General features: G+C 43.6%; 1 protein-coding gene across 14 annotated transcripts in view; it reads left to right on the top strand.

Annotated features, from left to right (window-relative positions):
- The window catches only part of SYTL2 (synaptotagmin like 2), a 127879-nt gene that overhangs the window by 68926 nt on the left and 35105 nt on the right, over positions 1–23848 (top strand). For 11 of the 14 annotated variants that reach the window (XM_032488787.1, XM_032488792.1, XM_032488786.1 and 8 more), the window contains 4 exons: positions 1100–1585; positions 10581–10732; positions 12577–12712; positions 23287–23368. In XM_032488787.1, the coding sequence (XP_032344678.1) occupies positions 1473–1585; positions 10581–10732; positions 12577–12712; positions 23287–23368 (483 nt within the window). In that variant the 5' untranslated portion in view covers positions 1100–1472. The remainder of the gene's footprint in view (positions 1–1099; positions 1586–10580; positions 10733–12576; positions 12713–23286; positions 23369–23848) is intronic. The other 3 variants (XM_032488793.1, XM_032488798.1, XM_032488790.1) reach the window with 2 other exon arrangements.

Below are 23848 nucleotides of genomic sequence, written 5' to 3'. Positions count from 1 at the left end.
TTTCATTTCAGCCTTAGAACCTATGAGAAACATCCCAATGTCAGGTAAGTACAAACGGGAAACCCAAGCCTCACAGTGGTAGGTCACCTGCCCAGTGGTTTGTAGTTAGCAAGTGGTGGTGGAAGTACTTCTTAGTAGTTCTGTTTTGCCAAAGAGCAAAGAATTTATTCATAAAAACTAGTGGTGTACGGACTATTTTATTCTTAAGTAGGACTGCTTTAAAATTTATTAAAGCCATGTTTTTAGAGTCTATGGTACATGCATCACTGCACTTGTTAAAGGGCCCCGGTCCTGAAGTAGCTAATCTCTGAAGTCCCACCTGGCTGCAGCATTCCATAGGTCTCACCCTCTTCTCATTGCACGTGGGTTTAAAATGCCTCAAAGAAAATAGCATTCTTGCCCAGGATCCTACACAAAAATGCTCACTTTGAATGGTGAGGCATTTTGAAATTCTGCCTCTTCCTTTCCCATAGGTTATATACACACACCAGTAAGTTTTCTTTCTTCTTGGAAATGCAAGGCGATAAGTTTGATGAGTTGCTCCAGGTCCAGCCAAAGTTAGAGGTGGGACTCAGTGGAGAATGACAATTCCCACTATTCTGCAAACTACCTCTACCTAACACTAACTCTCCTGTCATTCCGGAGCCCAGATGTACTCTAGAGGAACATCCCTACACATGAAGAAGTCAGCATTTGTGAATTTTTATTTCAAATTTCCTACCCATGATCACTTGACCACTGGAATCAGATCTTCCTTCTTACTGACCTCGGGCGTGACCTTTTAACTTAGCTTTCCCATAAGTTTGTGGAGAGAACTACCTCCTTCCTGCAGCCATCCCTTCCCTGGGCAGGTAGTTAAACTTTGACAGGCATTTTTGCGTGGTCTCCATCTCGGTGATTCAGAATTGAGTTGAAGCATGTTTCACAACCTATTTTTCTATTTGCTCAGGAAGCTGGCAGAACTGGTTTCCCTGATCTCAAAGACCATCTCACATGGTCATTTTTGCCTTCCCAGACATCTTTTAAATCTTAGCATAATGAGCAACGTTATAGGAACTGCCTCTCGCTGTCTGACATTTACTGTGTCACGATTCCCCAGGTAGGTGATGCTCAGCTGCTCTTGCCTCTCATCAAGTTGACGGCGGACGGAAGAATAAACTGTGTCTCAGACTGGTCCAGAGAGGGGGCGTGAGTTGGAATGCCGCTGTGGGAACAAGTGACCTGTCTGGCAAGGAATGCAGCATCCTGAGAACCTCCTCTGACGTCATCCCACAGACCACTGCTTCCTCTAGGGAAAGGGCGCTTAGGATTTTGCTATCAGCCACCTAAAACTTTTGCCTAGCCAAAAGAAGTTTGCTGCAGAACTGAACACGACATTTCCTTCTGGTTTTGCATCTTTTAATCATCCGGGCTACAGTCACCACTGTTTTTCTTTGAGAATTTGAAGTCAGATCTTACTGTCATTTTCGTGCATGCTTTTCAAAATGATCGACTTAAGCTTCCTGACAGAGGAGGAGCAAGAGGCAATCATGAAGGTTCTGCAGCGGGATGCTGCCCTGAAGAGAGCTGAAGAAGAGAGAGTCAGGTAAGGGGCAGGAGGGTGGTCTGGAAGAAGGGACACTTTTTTCCTCAACCATAAGTGATAGTTATGACTTTGGAGCCTGACTTACAGGTTCCAATTTTGAGTTTATTTCCTGGACAGAGCTTTCTCCTCCTTTGCGTCTCTTAATTTATGCCATAGGACTCCTGCCAGAAATAGTCTTGATTAAAAACCTAACTAAACTCCTTTAACTTATTAAACACTGGATTAAAGATGAAATACTATATACAAACATATGCATATATCTACATCTCTATATATTTGCAGCCACTTTGTTTTACTTATTCTACTTTTAGAAAAATAGACCATGTACTAAATTAGAAAATGTTTGAATTTCTAAAGTTTTTAGAATAAAATTAATTGAGAAATAGCTGTCATTTTTGCTTGTTTTCAGAAATGTTTGAATTGGTTTCAGCAGCAATTGAAATTGGTTTTGACTGAGCCAGTTTTTCGTTTGTGTCCGCCAAGAAAGAGTGATGACTTTGACACGCTGTTCTTGTTGGGAGGGACCCAAATGTTCTACATCAACATTCTGACCACTTCCGCTCGCCTGCCGGGTAGCAGGAGCATGACAGCAGAATGCTGAGGAAGTGGGCTTGAGTCCAAGCCCTGCCATCTACTGCCTTTGTCATCTGGGTCTTTGAAGGCAATGAAAGGCTTCCTGAATGTGCATTAGTAGTATTAACTGCATGATCCACATCCCAGGACTCACCCAAAAGGAACATAAGCCATGTTCTTACTTCCTGGGACACAGGGATTATCAGTAATGGATTTATTTGTACCCCTTTTATTTTCCATATTTTGACCATAATTTAAACACGGATGCCTTATAAAAGAACATGCTGAAATTCACCTCAAGCACTCTGGAGTGTCTAATTATAGCTACTAGTAATAATTCATATGTAGACAGTGCTTAGCAAATTGTAAGGGGCTTGCACGCCCATTATTTCTTCAGAGCTCACAACACTTGTGCAGTTGGAGTGCTGAGTGGGGTGTAATTATACCCACTTGATGTGTGAAGAAACTGACTTTGAGACAAATCAGGGGATTCACCCAAGCTCATGCAGTCCGTAGGTGTCAGAAGTGAGAATTAAATCCTACTGAACTCGTTCACTAACTCTACCTCCCCTTCCTGAGAAAACCGTAGTGGACAGGTCATCCTGGGAGCTGGCCATGGAGAAGAGGGTGGCTGTCTTGGTGTGAGGTAGGACGCTGAGCTGTGATAGTGACAGGAGGTGGCTGTAGGTAGTGAAGATCATGAGACTGGGGTTTCTTGCTTGCCATGCCCCTTCCCTCAAGTCGCTGCTCTCCATTCAAAGCACATGGAGTGCTTTGAGCAGTTTTCCCTGGAGGGGTGAGGGTTCACACCACTGGGTCATCAGAGCTTCTTGGTAGTATTCAGCTTTTACCCATTCACAGTTCATGAATGTTACTCTCTTATAATCCTCCCAGCAACCCCAAGAGTGGTAAGGCAAGACCATTACACCCACTTAAGAAATAAGGGGAGGGGGCAGCACAGAGAAAATGCTGGTCGATTTTTAAAGCATAGTGGGAAGTGGGAATCCGTTAGCCTCTCAGAAGACAAGATGGAGAGACTGGGAAGGAAAGCAGTGGAGCTGCAATTGCACTGGGTCCTGTCTCTCTTCCTTTCTCAGGTCACAGGGACTGTGAATATTAGAGAGCTGTGATTTTTGATTCCTCCCACTTGCAAGGCATTACACGTGGTCTGTAATTCCACTTCCTCTGTCTAGCTGGGTTACAAAAAAGAGATTCGTCCTCCCTCTCTTCTGTATTTCCTTGGCCCCTGGGATTCCAGGCTGCTGAGTTTTCCCTGTAGTTGTGTGATTCTGCATAAGGTGAGTGGAGGCATTTCTCAGGCACCTACAGTAGTTGATGAAAATATCTGTAAAAATCCAAAGCTCTGCCTGGAACTGGGCCTTGTAAGGGGTGTGAGTAAGGGGCCACTGACACCAGCCAGTCTACAGCTACAGCAGAACTGCCGTGAGTCCTTCTGTGGTGGTGACTTTGCAGTCCCCTTCCACGGACTGTTTCTGGGCGTGCCTCAGAAGCTGCCGCTGGTGCTGGCTTTGTTTTTTTTGCTTTTGTAAACTGATGGGAGGAAGGCTTGGGATGGTGAGAAATCTGGTGCAAGTCAAGTCCTGTTTACTGCTACCATTCCAGGGGTTTTCCCAGCTAGACACCAAGCAGCTCATGTGGAGTTGGACATGGGCAGGTCCAGGAATGAGTGACTGTGTGCAGGGGGCGCAGATGGACACAGGACCTGCAGCCTATGGTTGCTGAAAGAGGCCCAAACCATGGCCTGCTCCACACAAAAGGAATGGAGCTCTGGCACCTTTTGCTCTAGGACTGAAGGGACTCGAGATGGTTCTGAGTCTGTCTGCTCCTGGGTTGGTGGAACCAGGAGTAGGTCTCTGGTCTCTGAAAATGCTATTCCACAGGCTTTTGCTTTTCACCATGCCCCAGCTGTTTATCTTTGGCTCTTCCATCAGAGTTAAAGACTGATAGCTCTGGAAAGGTATTTTGGTCCATATCAGTCACTTGACAGATAAAGAAGGTAAAGCCCAGAGAGGGGGAGTGCCTTGCCCAGGGTCACACAGCTCATCAGTGCCAAAGCCATGATAAGAATAGCTCTTGGTTTAGTGCTTTTCCTTCGACCCCATGCTGCACGCTGGTATTGTTCTCTCAGAATAGTGAGGGTTCTAGCATGGTGTAGGGAAATAACTCCCCTGCATGGACCTTGAATCAAAACTCACCTGAGTTTGAATCCTATCCTCACAGTTAATCAACTGTGGTTCAGCAAGTTACTTGACCTCTCTGAGCCTTAACTCAGAGACTGGGAATGACCATAGTATGGAACTCAAAGAATTAAAGTCAGCATTAAGCGAAATAATTCTTAATCTTATCAGGTAATAGGTGATGGATGCATTTTAATTCCCTATGGAATATACCATTCCACCTGTGCCTCTAAAAAAGGACAGATTCTCCAGTTAGTGGTCTGATTCCTTAGGAGGGAATTACTCCTAAAACACTCAGATATTTAATGCAGGGGAATTTAATTGAGCACCTTTTAAACATAGGGAACTTCTCTGGACAATGACATGAAAGGAATTCTAGGATAACTGAAATGTAGTCCCAGGTCTCAAGGAATTTACCATTTATCCATTTAATGGATTATCAGTTGCAAATTTAAAATCTCAATTTTGTTTCCCCAACATGATTTTACAATGCCCCGGTCCTCCTAGTTGGTATGTGGCTTTAGAAACATGAATTAGAGAATTCTAATATTAGCCTAAGCAAAACATCATTAGAAAGGCAAATCTGCCACTGAAATTCAGACTCCTATTCACATGCTAATTGATTATGGACTTTGGAGTGTAACCTTCCTGTACCTGTGAGGACATTACTGATGGATTATGGTACTGCTGCCCGCTAAGAGTGGACACTTCCTCAGAATCCTTTTCAGTGTGTCTGTAGATGAGAATTGGATTCAAATTGAGATCTGGTTGCCATTCCTAATTTATCCAGTGCTTTGACTTGTTCACATCCAACTCATTTAAGACACTTTGGAGATGATTTATCCTCTGTTTCTTCCCATCCTGATTTCATGGCTGAGAAAATGGGTATCATGCAGGGGAAGGGGAAGTGTCTGGTTACCAAATCACTCAACCTGTTAATGACATAACATGGATTTGAACCCAAGGAAATATCCACTGTGGTGTCTCCGGGGTTCAGTTAGAAGAAAGCAGCTCCAGGTCGCTGTAGCCACTACAACTGTCCTTCCTGCTGCCTCTGGACCCATAGCCACAAGTGCCAGGCCAGTTACTACCACACATGTCTACCCAGTTTGCTTCCCTAACTACCATCTGGAGACACTGCACAAAGCAGCAGTGAAGCGGACATCAGGATGGATTCTTTTTCTCTCTCCCAACTGCCTCCTCCCTCTCCCCGTCTCTTTCTCTCTCTCTTTTTCTTTTTTCTTTAAAAGAAACACCACCAAACATACATATATATAATTTTAGTCTTTTATGGTTTGAAAATGACACACTCTGGGGGTGGTATTTCCTGTTTTTGCGTCACACTGCCAGCAGGAAATCATTGCCCCTGTGTCTGTGCGCCACCAGCACCACGTCGCCCACCCCATAAACACACAACCACATCTAGGCTGATGGGCGTTCTTGCAGTAGATACCATCTCAACCGCGACCACATCTTATGATTCTCAGCTGCTGCCTTGAGACCTAGTTTCTTTTAAATGAAGGCAACTGTTGTTGAAGAACTGCTTTCCAGGACTTCTGATGGTGTTTTCTGTCAAAGCAAAGGGAAAAGGAACCAACATTTGTCCAGGATCTACGTTGTACGCAGAGTTTCACACACATTTCCCCTTTTCATCTGCATAACAGTGTAGCTGCACCCATTCAGCGATGAAGAAATAGGGTGGGAGAGGTGAAGTGCCCTGGAAGATTGAAACCTTGCTTATCCAACTACAAAACCTGTGCTTCTCACACACTCTGCTGCCTCGCAGCAGACTGTGGGAATCTGTGATGTATCCACAACACAAGCAATAACACGTTTTCTTCTCACTTTCCACTGTGAAGAACTTTTGCAGTTTATTTCATTTTCACATGTGTTGGGTTTCAGATTTTCTATCAAAGGTTGAATTCCTTTGTATAATGAGTGAAGTATGATAGCCATCTTAGAAATCAAAATCATGTTTGTCTCAGGCAGGATGGGTTAGTGGAAAGAATGTTGGCTAGGAGTCAGGCTGGCTTCCTGGTCCCAACTCTGTGTGACCTTGGGTGAAACTCTTAACCTCTCTGGGCCTCATTTCATCTATAAAGTGAGGCCATTAGTAACTATCTAAGGTCCATTTCAGCTCTCACATTCAACACAAACATCTAAGAGTACTTTAAAATCATATAAAATCATGTAATCTAACCATCCAGAATATACTGAAGGGTTAAAAAAAAAAAAAAAAGGAAGCTGGGGAATGGACCAATCAGCCTCTCTGGCCAGTCTGCTGATTCTTATTATCCACTGCTGAGTAGATAATGTCAGTCAGGTCCTGCCTATGATGTTGGGCCTTTGCTTAATCATGATGAAAAGCTGGAAGCTGGGGTGTGCTACGTTAAGTACAGGGAGGAGAAGCGGGTAGGCTGAGGGGAAAATGCTGAACCCAGGATGAAGGGCATCACTGCCCTCCTGGCTTTCCCCTGGAACTGCTCACGTTCTCTCTGCACCACGGGAGTCAACATTGGCAGTTAGGGCTATAGGTTTGTTATGTACAATTCCAAGCATGTGCCTGGTATATGGTAGGGAATTCATGAATTAGTGAATAAACAGATATGGCCTTTAACATACAGAGAAGGCAAGATGGCCATCTTTGGCAATTGATTAAATTCTTTGGACATCATGGTGAAATTGTAAGGATGAAGTGAGATGATGTATGTTAAGTGCCAAATGTGAGGCCCCATACAAAACACATGCTTTGTGGGTGTGTTGGCTGAAGGGCTGGGGACATGACCAGCATGTTCTGCCTAGGGGGCCGGCAGGACAGTGTCTTCTCTGGGCTGAGTGTTCATTTTCTACCTTCCCTTCTGCCCACCAGCCCATGGGTGTTTATTGAGCATCTTCTCTGCCCACAGCTCTCTACTAAGTACAGCGTGCATGGAGTGGGTGGTAAGGTCTAAAAACTGTGAGTTCCAAGAAACTTACCCTTTTCCCTCTTCAACTAAATGGTACAGTGGCTAGAGAATTAGGTGCTAACTTGGTTGGTACAGTTAGAGTTCAAGAAAAATGAGAGATTAATTAGGGAAGACTTTATTTTTTATTTTTATTTACTTTAATTGAAGTGTAGTTGGTTTACAATATTATATTATTTCAGTACAGCATTGTAATTCAGTAATTTTAGACTATATTCCATTAAAATTTATTGCAAGATAATGGCTCTAATTCCCCGTGCTATACAGTGTATCCTTGTAGCTTATCTATTTTATACTTAGTAGTTTGTATCTCTTAATTCCATGCCCCTAAATTGCCCCCCTTCCCCTGTCCCCACTGGTGACCATTGATTTGAGTTTTCTGTATCTGTGAGTCTGTTTCTGTTTTGTAAATAAGTTCATTTATATTCTTTTTTAGATTCCACATATAAGTGATATCATACAGAATTTGTCTTTGTCTTTTCTGAGTTATTTCATAAGCATAATACTCTCTAGGTTCAGAGAAGATTTTAATAGCACCACTTAGATGGTGGGATTTTTTTTTCAATGATCTACACCTTTGCAAAACTGGTGCTTTGATGTTATACATATGGATTTATCTGTAAAATATTCCACATGACTAAGATAGAAAAAGAAATTGATTAACCCTAGCAGTGATGATCATGTTAGGACATTTATAAATAGCACTTACTGAATTTGAAAGAATTTCCTTTCCTTTTGCTACTTTAAAGAAATGAGCCAGAAACCCAATCTCAGTTCTTTACTGTAATGGCTTCACTGTAAGGGGCCATGTGCTTCAGCGAGCCTGACTCACAGCACCTGCTCCCTGGGCACAGGAAGCTCAGTGTCATCAGAGGCTTGCAGACTGTCATTTAGGCAGGGACAGATCAAGAGTTGCATGGGGACCATTACAAAGTGCCATTCAGCTGAACAAAAATAAGTAATCTCATGAAGCGGAATTGGGAGTTATGCTGTGAGAGTTTGGAGTCTCTTTCGAAAGGATGATGGCTGATGCCGTATTTCATCATGCTTTTTCCTAATCCGCCAAGGGATGAGATGGTCTGCCTTCATCAGGAGAGGGCACTGCCAGTGGGATGGAGCGTGGTTCACTTAACCCCAGCAGCGAGGGGCCTCTCTGATCTTTTGCCTGACTCAGACTGGGCTGGCTGTTGAGTATTTATCTGTTAAGTGATTTATTCACTCAGCAAACAGTTTCTGCGTATCAGCTCTGTGTGTGCCAGATGCCAGTGTTACAAAGGAGATTAAGAGGTAGTCCTCGCCTTCAAGGAGTGTGCAGCGTTCACAGATTAGTGGATGAGAGAGATGTGCAAGTAGATCATTGGAACACGGTGTGGTGAGTGCTGCCGTGGGAGCACGGACAAGGGCAAGTGGCATTGTGCCCTTGGGAAGTAGGGAAGGCTTCCCCGGTGAGGTGGTGCACAGATCTGAGGGATGAGGGGCAGCATGCTGGACAGAGAAGTGAGGGAAAGACATCCTGAGAGAATTCACATGTATTGATCTCTCACCGTGATCCAGGCACTGCTAGGTACCTTCAAGTAAACACCTCAGTTAATCATCCCACAAGTCTTGCAGAATATGTCTTATTTTCCCCTATCTTTACAAGCAAGGAGGCTGAAGCTTAGAGGACTTCTGTAACCTGCCAAAGGTGATAGCTAAGAGTCAGAACTCGGATTTGGACCTAATTTGGGGCGTCTCCAAAGCCTATGGGCTTCTGCTGTACCTTCCTGCCTGTAACATCCACAGAGGTCACATGAGAGCAGTCTGGACGCCAGCAAGAAGTTCAGTGTGCTGGCAGGGAGGCACGTGGAGCAGGTGCTGGAATATCAGTCTGAATGGTAGCCCGAAGCCAGGAGGTTAAGGGCCTTGTGTGATACTTCCTTCACTCCAGAAGTGCTGAACAAATACCCACTGTTTTCCAGACACCAAGCAAAGGTATATCGAATACAGACCCTGCCCCTGGAGGCTCACTCTCTAGTCGAGGAGAGCAGGAAGGACTTCTCTCGAATTCAGCTCAGATGTGGTCCTTTTGGGAACAGAAGGCAAAAGCTCTGCCAACAGCCTAGAGTGGGTCTTTTTGCTCTGCTGAAAACCTAGGCAATGGAGAACGATTAGAAATGTTTGATAAGAACCATGACCTTCCTGGTGATTCAGAACCATGAAGTGAGGACCCTGGGTCCCTGTCAGGATTTGGTGATGAGCTGTCACAACAATGTGTGTACAAGGGTTGTGATTGGATACGTTTGGGGTAAGGTCACTTCTTTCTAGGTAACTGGGGGAGGAGGGGAGTTTCCAGCACAGAGTTGGACTCTAGCTGGAAAGACCCCCTCCAGGCACACGTGGGAGAGCAGGACCGTACTTGCCAGAACCCGGGTGACAGCCCCTCCCGCTTTTCCCATTCCCAGGTGTGCCTGTGTGCAGCCCTCACACACAGCCCTGCCACCCCCTTGGTGTGACCACTGTGTATGTTCTCTGGCTGAAACACTTTGCTGCTTTAGGAGGCATGCCTGTTAGCTTGAATGGCAATCATAAAATCCTCTTGGATTTTTGTAGCGTATTATCTCCCAAAGGTCTCCTTAAAGTTTTTATTCTGAGTACATCTCTACAGATAAGAAAAGATAGTTTGTGATTCTCATTTTATTGAGATGGATAGAGAGTTGCAGAGATTTAAAGATTTGTCACATAGAACAGTGTTTTTCCCTCCGGTGTCAATTAGGGAGGTTTTAGGAGGGCCGTGCTTGGTTTGTTCTTTAGGTTTTAGTTTTTCAGTGAGCATGAATGACTGTGGAACCCTTAAATGCAGTATTTGCAAATGATGGAATTTACCTCTGCCTTCACTCCCCATCCCACTTAAGTTTGATCTTCCCTGATCCCAGCTTGTTGAATTAAGGAAGTTTAATATGTCATCTTTCCCTGGGGCATTTGCATTTGAACAGTGGACTCATAAGCCTATGCCCAAAAAGTGAATCTACTCTTGAGAAACTTCAGGCATCATCTGGGGACCATGGTTTAAATCTTTGAATTTTTAAAAATACTGAGCTTGGCTTCTCTGACCTTTCAGTCAAAGGGGAACATACTTTGTTAATCATCTGGGAGATTTGTGAGATCTTCTAAAATATTGGGAGCTTTTGTTTTGGCTGTATGTTTATAAATTTCTTTATTCAGTGTCACAGTGAACTCATTTGTTTACTGTGGGTTCTTAGCAGAGTATTTTTCCTTTTGTAGACATTTGCCTGAAAAAATTAAGGATGACCAGCAGCTGAAGAATATGAGTGGCCAATGGTTTTATGAAGCCAAGGCAAAAAGGCACAGAGACAAAATCCACGGTGCAGATATCATCAGAGCATCCATGAGAAAGAAGAGGCACCAGGCAGCAGGTGAGCTGATTTGGCTGGTGCACTTCGAGCCAGCGTTTGTTTGGGAAGGAGTCCTTGGGAGAAGGGAAGGGTGTCAGAATCATTCCTGAAACCTGCTGAGGAAAATCACTTAGAGGTATGCTTTGCAAAATGTGTAGTCCTGTAGGTCAAAATCTTCTTGCCAGCCTTGGGTTTGGATGGGTGAGGGCAGGGCTAAGTGATTCAGTGTGGTGAAGAAGGACAAAGCTCTTAAGATGCCATGCTGAATTGGAGTAGCATCGACAATTGGGGTTTATAAGGGATCCACCACCTCCTCTTTCTTTGGCTTTTAACTCTGGAAATTCAGAACCTTTTCTCCTGAGTAGGGCGACTGGAAGAGTTTAGCCTCCCTGTTCAATGACCTCGACATTTGGTACTTCTTTAATAACCAAGTATATCATTCAAGTTTCCGTAAAGACAGTATTTTGAGGGCTTATTTAGAATTCTGTTGAAGTTCATTAAATACTTACCAGGTGCCTCCTCTCTAACTCAGCACTAGTCAGTGTAAACCTTTACCCTGGAGAACAGCTCCTGCCTAGTTCTAGCTGGTACTCAATAAGGAAAACAGCCATCACCTCTTCAGAGTCTAACAGATAGGTGTTTACTGTCTAGTATTTCTAATTGTAGTAGCAGTCTTGTAAGTTAGGTATTATTAGCCCCATTCTATATATGGGGTATGTAAAGTTCAGAGAAGTGAAGTAACTTGCCCAAGGTCATATAGGTGGCAAATGGCAGAGCCGGGATTTCAGTCTTTCTGACTCACAGACACATGCTTTACAGATGAGAGCTGACTGCTTATTATGTGCTATGCATGGCTTGCAGCCCTCTTGGTTTCCAAAACTACCCAGACCTTCAGAAGTCTGAAGGGTACAAGTTAGTTCTGTGGACCTCATTTTGCAGCTGAAGAAACTAGACTTATGTGTAAAGAGACCCGTGGATATGAGTATTTGGAAATTGGGAGCCTTTATTTTGCTTCACCTTCTTAACACTGATGAAAGTTATTTCTGTCACTTACTGGCTTTGTGGCCTTAGGCAAGTTTCTTGAACCCTTTGATCCTCAATTTCCAAATCTGTAAACTTGGAAAATAGTTCCCTCCTCATAGGATAATGCCTGCAAAGGACTCAGCACTGTGTTGGGTGCTCAGTCATCACTCAGTTGATGCTATTTATCTGAGAAGTGCAGGTAAAAGGCCCTGGGTGTTTAAAGGCAAAAGATGTTATTTCCTGAAGAAGGATCACAGAGGTTTTCTGGGAACCCTGGCATCTGAGCTGGCTATTGAGGAAAATGTGAAAGTTGGATGTGTGGAGATTGGGGGAGGAGGATGAAGAGGCAGTGAAGAGGAACCTTTCAGAACAGAAGCATTTTTTTTTCCCCTTTGTATTCCAAAACCCAGCCTCAAGTTAGGACACATCATAGCTGTTGAGTAAATACTTGGTAATGATGGTGCTTCCATCCCAATGACGACTCCCTTCCCTGAGCATCCCCTGGCCATACACAGTCAGTCCTGACCCCAATTCGGGTCAGATTCACCTTGAGACTGTCAGAAGTTTGCTTTAATCATCTCTGGAGTTACCTGCACATTGAAAATTACGCCCTCGCTCTCCTGAGACTTGACTTGTAGGGAGAAAACATCATAGGAAGCGACTGACTTCTGTAGATGTAATTCTGACCCCAGGTCCCCAGACACCTGAGAGACTGCCTGGGCACTCAGGGAAGGCCTGGAGTTCAGGTTTCCAGCCTTCAATGATAAGAGCCAGTATGAGAGCTGTAGGTCATGGAGGTGAAAGATAGATAACCTTCTTGTCTTTACTGTTTCCTGTTTCAGCTGAGCAGAGTAAGAATAGAGCAAACGGGGCAAAGGGCAGCTGGGTGAATAATGTCAACAAAGATGGTCTCCTCCCTGCAGAGCTAGCTGGTGTTGCAGAAGAGCCGGAAGAAGATGTAACGCCAGCAAGCTCCCGGTAAGACAGAGCACATGGGGAGAGTGGCCGCCTGTGGGATTCCCGGCGTGGTGTGCTGCACAAGTGCAGATGCCACACTGGTCTTGTGCGCCTGGGGGAGGGGCACGCATGAGAGGCTTCTGGGCGCTCTGATGTGGACAAGCCTGAGCAGTACTCTTCCCTAGCTTTCAGAATTTCTAACAAATCTGCATATTAAATAAAATTAGAATATTAAGTGGTGATTTCTTCCAACACCAACCAGAGCTATTTTTTATTTGTGTTAAAGACTTCTGCTTAGTAGTGGATGGAGAGGGACTCCCAAATGAACGTAGGGGAATAAGTCATTTCAAGACAGAGATGAATGATGATCAAATTGTAACATCCTGGTACAGCAGAAGAAACTCAGGCACAGGAACCAGACAGACATGAATCAAATCCTGAATATGCTGTTTATTAGCCATTTGACCATGGGCAAGTCGTTTAATCTCTCTGAGTCTCTTTTCTTAATTATGGACAGGAATCATAACCTATAGAAAGGTTACGGTGAACGTTAGCAGTAATGTAATGTATGTAGAATACCTGGCACATGGTGGGTACTCATTAGATGCCTCTTAAGAATGCAGATTGTCCTCAATATTTCAGTCTCGGTTTTTTGGTGTTTCCCATACATTTTATCATCTGGCCAATCAAAATGTACATTTGTACATGGTTCCTGTGATACAGCTGATCATGGGGCTACGTTGCCACAAACCTTTTGAACCGTGATGATTTGCTTTTAGGTACTGAAGGATCTTCCCATTGGTGTCTGTCCCTTGGAGATATAATTGTTACTCTTTGGTGGGAGGGCAGTTGCATTTTATCTCTAACTCCTCAGTGAAGACAGTTCATTTCAAAGTCTCCAACTGGAATGAAGTTGATGAATTTGTTGGTGGGACAGCCACTGAGTCAGAGTCCAAGGCTGAGGCACCTGGGGAATAGGGATGTTTCCAACATAATTTACAGGTGAGGGAGAGGGTCTATAATATAGAGGCCAACAGGCATTTCAGAGTCAAATATGAGTGAAGTTACGTCACATGGATAATGGAATACTGATTCTATTAAGGTGCCTGTTATTTATCCACTTCCCTGTTGGAGAGTACTCACTTTGTTTTCCGGGGTGGGTGGCTGCACTCTTTTCCTCTGGGATGATTTGTAATGTTCTTTTATGTCTGAAGAGGCCATGTTGCTAGAGGTTAAAACATCTTAACAGTAGCCACAATTGATTCTGTGACCTTGCACTGGAAATGACTTAATTTCTTGGGCCTTTGTTTCCTTAGCTATAAAATGGGAATGATGATAGTTTGCCATCAGGATTATTGAGAAGTTTATTAGCTAGTAAATGTAGAATTCAATTCCTAACACAGAGTCCTCAGCACATAGTAGATGCTCAAGGAACGGAAGCACGGGCTCTCACATACATACAGGACTTTCAGGGAGCTCAGGAAAGGATGTGGAGAACAGCCTGCCCTTTCCCTTTATGACTCCACATGAACCAGCTGCCTGCAACCTCCCTAACAGGATGAAGGCTTGCCTGCCTTCCACAGGGAAAGATGAGATCTTAAATATTAGAAACTCTTGGGGTGAGAACACAGTCATTTAGATTCACCTTCAGGGAGCTGAGAGCAGCTCCTAAGAGCTGGGCTTGATGGGGCAAGGGGACGTCAGAGCACAGACTGATGTAAGAAAGAGGGTGCAAGTGCCACAGACAGGAGAAGGTTTGGGGTGTCAGACACAAACTTAGCTCATTGCACAGTTTTTTCTGGGTCTACTTCCTGTCCTCCCAGGAACTCATTTCATCTCAAAGGGCCTTGCAGACAGAGGTGCCACTGCGCTTGTAGCTCAACTGATTTTCCTTAGAACTCACGTAACCTGGTGGGTACCCATCCCGCTTCCTCAATTTAAAGCTGTTAATACAACTTCCACATTTGCAGCTCTGTTTTCTATGTTCCTTGTGTGACCTCAGACGAGTCGTTCAGGTTTCATCTGTACATCAGAACCAAGCTGCCTCACCAGGATGTAATGAGATTAAGTGAAAGGAGGTGTGGGAACTACTTAGCATTTCTCAGGATGAACGAAAAGTAGCAATTTGCAGGTGGCATAATAATTGTGTTATTATAACACAGATGAGGTAGGTTGAGTAGGCAGGAATAAAAATGCCAGATGTACCCAGCGCTCTGCTCATTACGTGGCCCAAGTGGTAATCACCCAGAACTGTAGAAGGAGCCATCATTTACTTCCTCCTCTCCGTGTCAGAAATTACTGCTTTACTCCACGTCAGGTTTGTGCAGAGTTTCTCACCTATACTTTAACCTTGGGAACTGGGTGTGTTAAGTATATTTTGGGCCCTGTACTCATAGACTAAGTGAACTTCAATAGAATGACTCAATACCTGTCAATATTTTCTTAGCCCGGAGTCAGGGAGTGTGAGGCCACAGTGACTGCATATTGCAGTTTCTGAAGGAGTTTTTCTGACAGACTCTAGAGCAAGATTTTTTTTCTTCCATTGTGGGGTTCTGCCTGTGAATAAATAAAACACTGTGGGTACTCAGCATGTACTCAAGTGTGGGAAGCTATCTGTGTTCTTCTGGAACTTATCTTTGTTTGCACCTGTAGCACCTGAGGAAGCAGAGAGAGGTGTGATGGACACTGGAGCAGAGAATGAGGTTCTCTTTAGAGTGGCAAGGAAAACTCCAGAGGCTCACAGTTCTAGTTCTGGTTACTAATCTTCAGCAGGATAGTACTGGCACAAACTGTGGTGAAGGACCTGTGTTTTGGGGTTTTTTTTAATTTTTTAATTTCTAATCATCACAGATTGATAGCTTTTATAGAATAATAAATATGAATACTAGGAAAATGAAATACAGAAAACAGCAAAGGCATCCAAGATAATAAACCCAGTGATCGTGTGCCGGGATGTCTCAGCAAACTGTTTTGAATGATTCTAAACGCATATATTGATTTCTGTACTTACCTCATTGTAAACCAGTAACAAACAGCTCACATGCTGACACTGGTCCATGAACCGCACCTTCATAGCACATCATGTCTCCCCCTAAAATAATTGTGGAACAGGTATACAGTGATCCAAAGGACATGGCTGAGCCAAGATGGGGAGCACAGAATGAAGATGTGAGAAACTCCAAGTGGGTCATGATCCTGCCCCCAAATCAGGAATCGTGTAAATACCTGACTAGAGAGGTAGGCCTGCTCTGGGATGAGAAACCTCTCCTTTTTACTTGAGATGACAAGTTCTGTGAAATGAGTTTGGGTGCTTGGGGCAACACTGAGAGTCTAGTAGCCTCTCTACTGATCAGGGCCTTAGATGTCCCCACTACTGGCGCTGTTTTGATCTGAAGGAGCCTAGAAGTGGACTGACATTTTAGTTTCTTGTGGTCTCTCTGATCTCTTCCCCGAAGACTGCCTTTCTGAGGACTGATCCCTCTGGTGGCTTGTATTATCTTGGCTCTGTGGTCACAGACAGGGCCATCCCAGGTCTCTTAAAAAAATGATAGTTCCGCAAGTGTGCTCCAAGCTTCCCAATTCTTTCCTTCTTCTGGTTCCTCCTCCCACACTCTTGCCCATCTTACATCCCTCAGTTGCCTTGTGGCCTTCTCCTTTCTCCTTTGAAAGGCTCTAACATGCATTCCACCCTAAGGCCTACTTGACTTTATAATAACTTAGCCTGTATGGATGAAGGTTTTAAGCTTTTTTCCTTGTCTTATGGTTTCTAAAAGTTTAAAGAATTACTCTTAGAATGCATCCTGATAAAGATCAGAACCTTCAACCATAGGAAGCAAGTTCCTAGGTACAAAGAAGGTTATATTAGGGGCAGTGGGCATCAGTGCCCTGACGTGCACTAAGGAAGTGGTAGCCTACTCTGACCATATATAAACCAGCCCCAGTAATAACTGTCACTCAGTCAGAGGTCAATGACTGCTTTTGCTGGAGCAAAACTAACAGAGAATACTGTGGGCCAACTGGAGACATATGCAGAAGAGTTAGGAAAAGCCAGATGGAAGACAGTGTAAGAGTGAGAAAAATAAGACAAATAGGTGTGAATAGTGAGTTCAGAACCGTTAATGCATAGGTTGGCTAGGTTTACTTGTAGGGTATTTATTGGAAATAAAGTGTTTAAATGTCCTTGTTGGCAATTGATTGAAAACACTGACTTAACCTCTTACTAGCACCCAGCAGAATAAATCATCCTGTAGGGTTACTAATTCATTCTTCCTGCAGTCATTTATTCAGTCAATAATTATTGAGTATGTATTGTATACAAGATGGTAGCTACAAACTCAAAGAGAAATAAGATGTGGGCCCTGTCCTTGAGGATCTCATTCTAAAGATAGTCACATACAAGGCAGTTCTTGAAGGAGGAGAAGGATTCTGTTAGATAGACATGGGGAGAGGACAATACAGGCAGAGGGGATGGCATGGGGGTCCGGTAGGCCTGGCACCTGCAAGAGTCTAGTATGGTGGGTATGCTGCATGAGTGGTGGGCAGTTATGCTGAAAGAAGAGGCTGGGACCAGATTGTGAAGAGCCTTGAATGTTGACCAAAAGGCTGAACTTTTTCCTGTAAGTCACAAGGAACCACTAAGTGACTTTGAATCAGGTTTACTTTTTAGAGTGATCATTCTGGTAACTGTGTAGAGGATGGGTTCAATTCCATAAGGACATTATAACAGAAATTTAGGTGAGAGATGGAGAGAGCCTAATTAAGGATATGGGGGAAAGAGGACACTTGACAGAATTTTAGAGATGAGATTAGAAGAAATGTGAGGTGTTTGTAGGATGCACAGAGGTATGTAATAATTGATACAGAATATGTGGGTTACTTGATGAGGAGTTTTCAGTTGTGATCTATGTGTCAGAATTGCCCAAGGAACTTTTGAAAATACAGGTTTCTGGGGCTAAGTGTCACAGCATTGCTTTCTTGGGTTGAGAACCTGCATCTCGTTCACCAACATACCCCAAGCCTGTAACAGTGTATCTAGCATATAGTGGGTACTTGGTACCTATGGAATGAATGAATAAATGCCTGTACCCTCTCTTATAATCCTCCATAACTTATCACCACCTGACATAATAGTATATATTTATCTTTGTATGCATTTGTTGTCCACTCCCCTCTGATCCAGGAAGAAACGGACTTTCGCTTATGTATTTTGTTCACTGCTGTATCCCTAGCATCTACAACAATGTCCAACAAATGTCTTGTGGAATAAATGAATGAATAGATGAAGATTGAGAGATTGAGTGATTAAATGAGAATAGTTGATGAGCTAATCAATTATGAAATAAAGAATAATGGTGAATGAGGGGTTAATGAATAAACAAATGAGTAATAAATTAGTGAATGAAGTGGTTTGGATCCCAGGGGGAGACAGTAGAAAAAGAAAGGAAGGGTGGGAGGAAAAAAACTGAACTGTAAGGTAAGAGTGGCATCAGCAGTGTCCAGGTTTCGTTGTTTTGCGTTACCAAGAATTCCTCACTGCATTCCTATACCATGAATTCTGGTGATTATAAAAGATGAAAAAAAATTTGAGGGGAATTCTCAAATTTGGACAACTACAAGAGAGGAGCATTCAAGATGGAAAACTAGATGCCACAGAGGTAGAAGTGAACTTGGCTGCTGCCAAGGTTTGTAGTGTCCATTAATCAAAAACATTCCTAGAAAATGTCTCTAAAATGAGGTCAGGGAGAAGAAGATAAAGCCTGCACCATGGTGTTTCTTTCCATGACATTGGCAGGTTTTCCTCTGGGAACTTCTCTGTGAAATGATGAGAAAACCGTGAGTTTTCTTGCAAGCAAAATCTCGGCATCCCCACCTTACTTTGTTTTGGGTAGAATTAAAATACTCTTTCATTGTAAAGTCATCTTAGTGAGGTCAAAATGCTAGTCTTTGAGCTTCATTGCCTGTGCTTCAGTGATAACACACTTCTGACACCAGTCTCCTTCTACCCTCTGTTGAATGAGAACCAATCAATTAACACCATGTCTGTAGCTCTGAAATGGTGTTCTCCCGCTAATGCTTTTTCCTGGAAGGCTTTTGTTTGTATATATCTATCTCCTTCTCCCAGAAGGATTAGCTACTTGCCTTTACCCTCAGTAATACTCAGTGTCAGGCACTTCACTTGCTCCCAAAGGCAGGCTAGAGATGAGCCAATCTATGGGACAATGCATTTGATCTTTTGTCCTTGGATTGATCGCAGATTCAGTGATGTGAACATTTCATTTCTCAGAGGTCTGCCCCACAGAATCAATTACATTGAGCTCTTAAAAGAATCCTTCTTAATCCTACAGGATCTTGGATTTACCCAAATCAGTTGTGAAGGATAGTTTCACTGTGACATCAGAGTGCCTTATGCTTGGTTGGGAATGTTTGTGTTAGATAAATCTGTAGCATGAAGTACGGTAGAACCAGAGAAGTAATATTTTACTTAAAAAAATACTGACTTGAAAGGCTGGCATAGCATATTTCCTGATTTGCTTCACTCAATTCCTGAGTCATTTCTTCCTGTATTTGTTCACGTGTTCAAGCTTCACGGAGTGTACCACGTGTTAGCACAGTGCTGGAAGCCGGGGATGGGCACAGCATTAGCTTCCAGGGTGTTAACAGTCCGAAGGGAGAAATCAGCAACAACAAAAAACATGGGGCAAAAAATCACTTGCAAAATTTGCTTCTGATTCTAGATACTGTTACTATTTAAGCAGAAAAATATCTCAAAAGAAGGTATGTCTGTTGTTATTTTTAACTGTTCTAGAGAGAAAGGCTGGTCAAGATTCAAAAGCTACCACAGCACCTAACATTATTATTATTTTTTTAGTTAAGTTTTCAAAGATTTGTATTAAAATGCAGACACTTTCAGGAGGGGAGCCCTAACAGCAGTATCATAGTCTAATATTTTAATAATCTTCCTACAGAAGTAAACGCATTTTGTCTAAGTGCTACGTCTAGAATTGCAGGTAGTTTTTGATGGGTGCCTGAGGGAAGAAATTACAGAGCACAAGGTGGGAACTTTGGCTTGCTGTACAGTTTTAAGAACTCATCATGTGGAATGTATTGAATATCTTTTATTCAGGACACAATCTGAGAATAGAAATCTAATCCCTCTGAGAGGCGTTCTGAGAAACAAAAGACAGCATCTGGCTATAAAGAGACTATATTCTCTTAGGAAAAATAATGCATCCATATATGATTATCTGATCACATGATAATAAATAATGCCAGGCAGGGAGCAAGGCCCAATTCCAAAGTGCCGATAAAATGGGCTGTAAAATTTGAGACAGGAGACCCACTTCCAGCTGGGTCAACGGGAGCAGCACCACAAGGGAGGTGAGATTTGGACTGGGCTTGAAGTTGGTAGCGAGGATTTGGGTCAAGAGAGCAGAGCAAACACTTGTGGGAGGGGCTGAGGGAAGGCTGGCGGAGGCAGAGAGGGATGAGGCATGTTTGGATGAGGGTCAGCAGGAAGGAGGAGTGGGAAGGTGCGTTAGGACAGATGGTGGAGCATCTCCAGTTCCTTGCTGAGAAGTTCAGACCTCAGCTTTGTTCCACTGGGCTTGGGATCTGGGGAACGGTAATGAGCAGAAGAGGGATATGATCATAGTTATGTTTTAGACCATTCCAGCTTATTGGTGGCATACTGAGAGGATTAGGGGAATTGGAACTTGAGAGTCAAGAAGTCAGATATGAGGCTGCTGGAGATGACAGAAATAAAGGAGGAGTCAGTAGGGGTGGAGAGGAAGTGACAGGTGTGAGAGTCACTGGGGAAAAAAATCACCCAGACTTCAGTCTTCTTGCCGTAAACTGCTTTGCTAATGCAAGAAATTGGAGGCAGTGTAGCTCAGCCATTACACTGATTGTCTTTGGAGCCAGACAAAGACACACCTGGTGCAAATCTCCAACTCTTTCATTAATTTTGTAACATAGGAACAGGTAACTCTGCTCTTAACCCCCTCAAAACCTCAGTTTTCCTACAAGTAAAATGGGGAGAAGGATACATACCTCAAACAGGAATGTTGCAAAAATCAATTGAGAATAAGATGGTTGCTGTAATGATGACTGCCCAGTAAAAGGCAGGCAAGCAACACACTGTTGTATCCCTTAAGAGAAGCAAAGCCAGAGCCTGATCGAGGAAGTAGCTACATTTTCAGAGACAGAGTCTTGTATCTCAAACTCTTGTTTTAATTTTTTACTAGTTAGGCAGATTTGCAGACTGTAGCTAAGGGTATCCCACCTTCATTCCATTTTCTGTCCGTCACAACCACAAGGTAACCCAGTGAATACTGTATGTGTCTGGTATCTTAGTGTCCGATGGTGTGTTCTGAGTGCCTCGTTTCTTCTCTAGACCTTTCGGAACAGCAGGAACAGACGTTTTGTTTAAAACCTAAATAATGTTCCTCATTGTAGTTTGGCAGGTAACAGAGATAAAAACCAAAACCAAAACCATGGTCCCCGTCTGATGCTGCCTTCCCTGGCACTGGCTCAGTTGCCCTTCAATTGTTCAGTCACCAGTTGGGTACCAGGCACTGGACAAGGCATTGTTGGGGATAGAAAGATGTTCCAGGTACTCTGGAGGGATCTCCCAGTTTACTATGAGAAGTGAGCTATGTATGTATGGAATGAGGCTGTATAGCATAAATCCATGGCTACATAGAGTTTAGTAAGAGAGAGACTGGTTTCATCTCTGAGAAGGGGACAATGTGATGTGAAACAGAGGCAGTCGGAGCTGGGGGCCAGGAGGCGCAGGAACTGGATGTCCAAAGAGCAGAGGTATGAGAGTGAGAGTCTCTGCTTATCCTTTATTCTTAGTGAATGGGAAGTGGGAAGGAGAAAGATAGCAGGAAAAGATGGCTGTTCCATGGGGACGCCACCCATCAGCAACTGGCTCAGGTCCTCTGATTGTGTGACTGCTTTATTTATTAAGGGAGATAATCCAAAACCCCTGAGAAACTGACACAGCATTTGCTGTAAGGTTCCTCATATCACTCACTGGTTTCTTAAAATGACACTCAAGAGACACTGCTTTCTAGTCCTGAGCTATTGGCTATTTTTACTGTGGATTCTATCAGTGACCAGGTTTCTTTTTGCACATTGGCTGCTAGGTAACTTGATTCAAATTTGTGGTCGCCTGTTGCAAGAATAGAGGCCTCTTGTAATGTGTTTTTCTTTTAGCCTTAATTCTGGCTCCATTATAAGCTCCTACTCTTGTTCCCTGCCCTTCCCTTCCCCATCCTTTTTTCCCCTCTTTCTCACATCCGGTGATCAGGCAGTATTTGATACACATCTGCCTCTTCTCCTTTTGCCTTGGCTGGAGTTGAGGTAATCCTTCTGGAACAGTGAGGAGGCTAACAGAAGGAAACATGGCTTCCTCAAGTGTTCAGCCTGTTCTTGGGACTAACTCTGTACAAAAATAACAATTGAGGTTCTGAGGGCAGGAAAGGAAATGAAGCTGCAGGAACATCTAGCCCACGATTTTGCTGACAATAGTCTGGGGCAAGGCTCTGAGGCCTTCGGGCGAAGTGCTCCCCTTCCCGACCTCCAGTTCCTTAGCCGAGTGGTGAAAAGCCAGTTCTCTCCGAGGTATTTTTCCAAGTTCTTGACTCTGATGCCGTAAGGAGAACTAGTGGAGTTTAACCAGGCACAGTGCTTTCAGCCAATAGTGACTTCGCGTCTTATGCCTGAGGCAAGGCCACTGGAACAGGAAGTCCGAGCAGGTGATTTTCCTCTTTCTCGAGGGCCCTCGTTTCCTCTTCTTACTCAATGGCCAGGGGAGTGGTTGTTCAGGAGGGAGCCGGCTCAACTCACATTTTTCTACTCACCCTCCCCATGCTCTCACCCTAGGGCCGCCCTTAGAGAATCCTCACTCCTCTAAGCCAGCTCCTGGCTTCTAACCTCCCCCTGTCTTCTGGATGCTCTGCTTGTCCTCTTGTATTTGAACAGGAACTCACCTGGCCAGCCTGGAGAGTTGGGTTGAGAGTTCCCAGGAAGTTGTCCCCATTCGCCATTCTCCTGGCAAAGCAGCTCTTAGATCTGCTGTTTCCTCTGTTCCATATTCAAATCGCTTGTCTCACCTGAGTCTTTTCTTCACCTTTTTTCTACCTGAGTTAGAGTAAGCACTGCCATTCTGGCCCTGGTCTATGGAATCTCTAAAATGCTCTGGGACCTTATTTCAGCAGGGACGTTCCCTCCTTGAAACCAACTGCTCGCTTTCTAGTCTGCACCTGCTGTTAGCTTCCGACTTTGAGGCAGGTTTATTTCTACAAATTTAAATTGCGAACCTCCTGTGTGCCTGGTACCATGATACAAGCATCAAGGCTTCTCATGGATGGCTTTGTCTTGTCTCATGCCTGTCTTTCATTTCTGTTCTACCATTGCCTTTGCTCTGCTGCTTAATCATCTCTAGGTTCGCACTCCCTCTCCCTTCCTGACAGTTTGATTTTACAGACTTCCTCTCCTATCCTGCCTTAATAGCTTTTGGCTTCAGAGGCATGATTTATGCTTCCTCCAAGGGTGAGTTTTTATTTTCTGAATTTCTGTTTCGTTTGCAGTTCCAGTGTGGTAAATCCAGCTTCCATCATGATTGATACATCCCAGGAAGACACAAGGAAGTCAGCTGCATCTCCAGTCAAGGTAGATTGAGCTCAGACTTTGAAAGTCTCATTTGGGGCAGGAATGCCATTTTTCTCTTTTTATCAAAGCACCATGAAGTAAAGAGGATTTTGTAGTACTTTTTTTTTCCTACCAAATACGGATAATTTTTACAATTTAATATAAGAGATCACTCTTGTGGTGGAAAATTTTATGAATACCATGATACTGCATTGCTGAAGACCTAGATTTTTTGCCCTAAAGAATAAAAAGTCTGAAGCTTTTGGGAGCTGCCTTTTTTAAGCATATGGAATGTGGCTTATTAGTTCCATGTCAGTCCTAATTCCTATTCATGGCTTCCTGAATCTCTGTCAGAGGTCTGCTGTGGGAGGGAACTGTCAGTTTATGAAACTACAGAGAGTAAGCATTGATATACAGTCTTATGTTAATAAAAAATTCTATTTACTGATACCCTGTCTATTATTAGAATGGGTGATCATAATAGTGACTATGAAGTGCTTC

This window comes from Camelus ferus, chromosome 10 (assembly GCF_009834535.1).
Source record: "Camelus ferus isolate YT-003-E chromosome 10, BCGSAC_Cfer_1.0, whole genome shotgun sequence".
NCBI lineage: Eukaryota > Metazoa > Chordata > Mammalia > Artiodactyla > Camelidae > Camelus > Camelus ferus.
This window is presented reverse-complemented; position numbering and strand designations above follow the sequence as displayed.